At 44.1% G+C, this 5,120-nt stretch overlaps 1 protein-coding gene across 1 annotated transcript; it reads left to right on the forward strand.

Annotated features, from left to right (window-relative positions):
• Window positions 1-293: 293 nt before the first annotated feature.
• On the forward strand, window positions 294-3,801 carry DIABLO (diablo IAP-binding mitochondrial protein; the record flags this gene model as incomplete). The annotated part of the gene is made up of 5 exons (XM_010167743.2): window positions 294-414; window positions 1,396-1,527; window positions 2,237-2,347; window positions 2,486-2,582; window positions 3,500-3,801. Coding segments are annotated over 5 exons (676 nt in total), but the record flags the coding sequence as incomplete, so codon positions are not given.
• Window positions 3,802-5,120: the final 1,319 nt, after the last annotated feature.

Genomic DNA, 5,120 nt, shown 5'->3' on the forward strand with positions numbered 1-5,120 from the left:
TTCAGTATTGCTAAATATCAGCAGTGTGCTGGAACCAGATAAGATACATTTCCTTTCTCAAAGGATTAATAATGCACTAATTACCGTGCTTGTCTTCTTGCACTTATAATTAAGTAATATAACAGACTTTAAAACACTCTCACTCACTCACTATGATGCAGCTGCATTACAGAAGCTCAGTTAGAGACTCGATCACCTAGAACAGCTTCTAGGAATTCTTCTCTCCTTTGCTACCAGTTTCCCACCACACACTGGTTATTTCTTACGCTTAACTTTGTTCCTTGCCTTTCCAGACGGAGTTTCCCCGCTGTGGCCGGTCTCAGGAGACGCTGTCTGTCAGGCGTGAGGGGAGGATGGCACCCGATGGTGGGCGTGGGGCTGGGAGTGGCCTTGTGCGCAGTCCCCGTCGCGGAGGTAACGGATCAGGAGTGAGACACCTACAGCACCCGCTCGTTAGAAACAAGTTGAATATTCAAAAACACTTGCTTAGCATTTTACAAGCTAGTACTCACCTGTAGAATTGGATTCCTTCTGGGGATCACGGGTGTAGTTTTTAAGGAAGGTAAATGAGAAGGACGAGCAGACAATGTGCACTCACAGCCCAGAAGGTCAATAACTGTGTCCTGGGCTGCACCCAGAGCAGCGTGGGCAGCAGGTCGAGGGAGGTGATTCTGCCCCTCTGCTCCGCTCTTGTAAGGCCCCACCTGGAATACTGCGTCCAGTTCTGGAGCCCTCAACACAAGATAGACCTGGAGCAGCGAGAACAAGTCCAGAGGAGGCCACCAGGATGATCCAAGGGCTGGAGCAGCTCTGCTGTGAGGACAGGCTGAAAGAGTTGGGGCTGTTCAGCCTGGAGAAGAGAAGGCTCTGGGGAGATCTTATAGGGGCCTCCCAGTACCTGAAGGGGCTACAAGAAAGCTGGGGAAGGACTTTTCATAAGGGCAGTTAATGACAAGACAAGGGGAAATGGGTTTAAGCTGAAAGAGGGGAGGTTTAGATTAGATATTAGGAAGTTCTTCACTGTGAGGGTGGTGAGACAGTGTCCCAGGTTGTCCAGAGAAGCTGTGGCTGCTCCTCCCTGGAAGTGTTGAAGGCCAGGTTGGATGAGGCTTTGAGCAACCTGGTCTAGTGGAAGGTGTCCCTGCTGATGGCAGGGGGGTTGGAACTGGATGATCTCTAAGGTCCCTTCCAACCCAAACCATTCTATGACAGTGTCTGCCCTCAGTAACACCGTGCAGAAGCAGTTGCCCTGTTTTATGAAGGCAAAACAGCCGTGAGAATTGGGCTGCCCAACCCGGTAACCAACAGCGGTGCTTTTCCTCACCGTTATTTGTCACTAACAACATCCACAGGAACGTCAGTGTGAAGATCGTGCAAACGTTTCTTGTCTTTCAGAAGCAGAACTCGGCTTCTCTCAGTAACGATGCCTTGATTAAAAGAGCAGTTTCCCTGGTCACAGACAGCACTTCCACGCTCCTCTCTCAAACAACCTACGCGTTGATTGAAGCATTGACAGAGTACACAAAGGTAAGCTGAGAGGTTACACACTCTGCTAGCAAGTCAGTACTGGAAATACTAAATTATTTGGCACTAATTACCTCTATTAAACCATTCTTAAAATGGACTTTTTTTTTTTTTAAATTAATTTTTAAAAAAGAGGGGTGGGGGTTTGAGGATGTCAGGTCCCAGGGGAACAGTGGGGTAGGGCTCACTGCTCTACTACACCAAACACAGAAGGTATTTTTAGCTTTCTTAGACTGTTGCTTTGAGCTTGAACTTCAGCCAAAATGACCCGTGTCCCAGAACTGGGGCTAAAGCAGCTCCTAATAGTTACTGGATACCTGTGTACTGATTTAAGTAGGATACACCACCCTGGATTCTGAGGTATTTTATCTACATCTGTGCCCATTTCTAAGGCCATGAACTTGAGTTTCATCAGAAGAACAGAGTGAGCCATATTTAAGTGTGAAGCAACAAGATAGAGTTTAAATTTTATGAGTTAAGTGCCAATTTGAGTAAAGTATTTGTATTCCAGCTCATTTCCTCATGTCAAGTATATGAAGAGATGCTGCCCACAGCACTACTGCAGGTAGACAGCAAATGCTGTGAGTGCCTCCAAAACTGCAGTGAACTGGAGAACAAAGCACCAATTTTGCTAATTAACAGCAGTTAACACTGAGACAGCATCAGAGCTGTACAGATTGTCAGGTGATTGTGTGAAATGATTCCTTTGCAGGCAGTTTATACGCTGGTGTCTCTCTACAAGCAATACGCAAATCTTCTTGGGAAAATGGATTCAGAAGAGGTGGATGCGGTCTGGCAGGTGGTGATAGGAGCCAGAGTTGATGTAAGCAATCATCTCCCTTCAGTCAGCAACCTGCCTCTTAAAACTGCTCAGAAAGTTCTCATCCCACAAAGCCAGGGTTTGGAAGAGCATTCAGATACTGTTCCATCAAGTTTAAGTCCTACTTTGTTTTACTCCTAGATGACAACAAAACAGCAGGAGTACCTGAGGCTGGAATCCAGCTGGATGACAGCATTGCGTCTTTCGGAGATGGCAGCAGAAGCTGCGTATCAATCAGGTGAGCACAAGCAGAAATACTGAGAATTTCTTTTCCTGGGCATTTAGGCAGCATTTATTGAATGAGAATGTACTTGAGAGACACAGAATATAAATTCAGTCAATGTCCCAGCTTACAGCTAGTGCCTGGTGTTTAGAGATGCTGAGAACTTAGACTGTTTTATTGGCTACAGGTCTAGTAGAAGCATTCTGACAACTAGGCGTGGAAATTTCACATGTGGTTTAGATCAAGACCAACCATGCCAAAAAAATGTTTGAGGGAAGTGTTTAGTCATTTTTAAATGCAGTGTTCAAACACAGTTCTGGGAGCCATGGAAATAAGGCTACATCCAGCAGGTCTTTCTAGCCAGGTTAATTTTTATTAAAGAGCAAGAATATTTGTTTTTCACTCAGGAAAGAGAATTTTGGTCTTTTCTCACTGTATACACATTTTCTCAAAAAGTGTAGAGACTTGATAGCTCTGAGACTGAGTTACAGGCTGAGTTATGGTAAATCAGCAATGTTACTGGAGTGGAGAGGGGGAGGAAAGCACTGAATGTCCAGGGACACTCTGCCTCTTTAAGTGCCTGAAAAAGACACAGAGAATCTGCAGGAGCCCAAGAGTGTGGGAGGAGAAGGGATTCTGAGTTGAGCAGTGACACAGACATTCCCACTGCTGGTAGGTGCCAGGACAGGACAAGGACTGAAAGGACGCTGCCTGTGACCCACTTGGGTGGGAAGAATTCAAGGGAGCAAAAAAATCTCCAAGTAGGGGTACTGTTGTTTAAGGTAAATGAATAGTAAATGCATTGAGCTATTAATACAGCCCAAGAGCCATTGAAACACTTAGCAAAGCAGATGATATAGACAATTACTTCCTTAATTGAAGGTTTGCTGAGTGCTCCTCTAACTCATTGTATATAAATTGTTACTCTTCAGGTGCAGACCAAGCCTCAGTGACAGCCCGCAGCCACATTCAGCTCGTGAAGTCACAGGTGGAAGAAGTGCGACTGCTGTCCCAGAAAGCAGAGACCAAGTTAGCTGAAACTCAAACTGAAGAGCTCATAAAAGCTCAAGGAGAGGAATCTTCATTGCCACAGAGTATTTTAGAAACTACAGAGGCCGGTGAGGACCCTTACCTTCGGGAGGACTGAAAAGAACTTCAGTGTCACCATAGAGTACATGAGAGTCGGTCACAGATGGAAGGGTCCCAGACTTTCCAGTGTGGGATAGTGGGGAACTGCTGAAACAACCCCACGATTCCATTTTTTCCCCCAAACAGGATTGCTTTACAAATCAAGTCAGTTCCAAGTATCTGAAAGGCCTTGATCTTGTTTGTAACTTACAATGTTTGTAATATTTATGGATTCAATTATTTAAATGTTTAACTATGCAAATGTTAAAACTGCTATCAAGGATAGCTTGTTGTTAATTGTCTCTCTGCTGGGAGGGTCCTACTGCTCCTTTGATATGTTTGTGAAGCTCTTGTAACTTAGAGGCTAACTAGGTACCAGCCAAAGAATTGTATTTAAAAGTCATTATTTTTAAGCTGTGAAGTACATGATGTCTGTTAGAAGTTACTTTTATCAAACTGTGCAAAAGTGTCTGGTGGGGAGTGTGGCTGTTTGGCTCAGAGATTAAGCACTGGTTTCTGTTTGAACTGAAAAAGTTTGTAACAGAGCTGAGTCTGACAGCTGCATCAAATCACACTAAATTGCAATCAGGGGAAACAGTTGCTGTAGAGATGAAAACCTCCTTTGGAGTTACCCAGACTTTTCTCAGGGAAGTTTTGCAGTTCAGTGCAGCAACCTCTGTCACCCAAGAGTCACTGCTTGTAGTACATCTGCCTTCCCCAGGAAGCAAAGGGACATGTGATTTTCAAGATACTGTGGTTATAAACAAAGTTTTTGTGGCAACTGCAGCGTAATTCTTTACAAAGCAGTAAGCAAAACCAAGGTTTACATATTTGAATGCTTTCCAGCACAAGTTTCAGGAAAATAATCTTGATTCTCTCTTTTTGCAAGTTTAATGTTTCACTGCAGGCTTCAAAACCAAACCACAGGTGTCTTTCACTGTGTTCATTTTCTTACTTACCAGCCTAATGTGAAATTTGCAATGTTAACTGCACAGCCAATGTAAACTTAAGACGATCCTGATTGCTTTGTAGCATAGGATCCAAGAGAACTTTATCACTCATTATTTGAGTCAGTTAATCCCCATTCATCAGGTTTTGTAAAAAAACACACATTAATCATAGGTTTTTCACCACAAATTAGCATCTGATGCACTATATGTGTGTCGAGGTTGCTGTTACCAAACCAAGATGTGCTTGAGTAGGAACTTTTTCAGCTGTAGCAGAAGCCTTTCCATCTGTGTCTCGTTCTGCCTGCCTTTTGAACAAATGCAATCTCAGCTGCACAGCACTGTACACTTATAGATTAAATAGTAAAGAATTAACAAATGACCTTTCCTTGCTCCTGCTCCTCACTGGGTGCTGCTGTATCCAAGGAGGATAGCACAGTCTGGAATTCAAGCTCACAGGAAGATGCCAGCATCTGCC

Source organism: Antrostomus carolinensis, unplaced genomic scaffold, assembly GCF_000700745.2.
Source record: "Antrostomus carolinensis isolate BGI_N321 unplaced genomic scaffold, ASM70074v2 scaffold28685, whole genome shotgun sequence".
NCBI classification, from domain to species: Eukaryota; Metazoa; Chordata; class Aves; order Caprimulgiformes; family Caprimulgidae; genus Antrostomus; species Antrostomus carolinensis.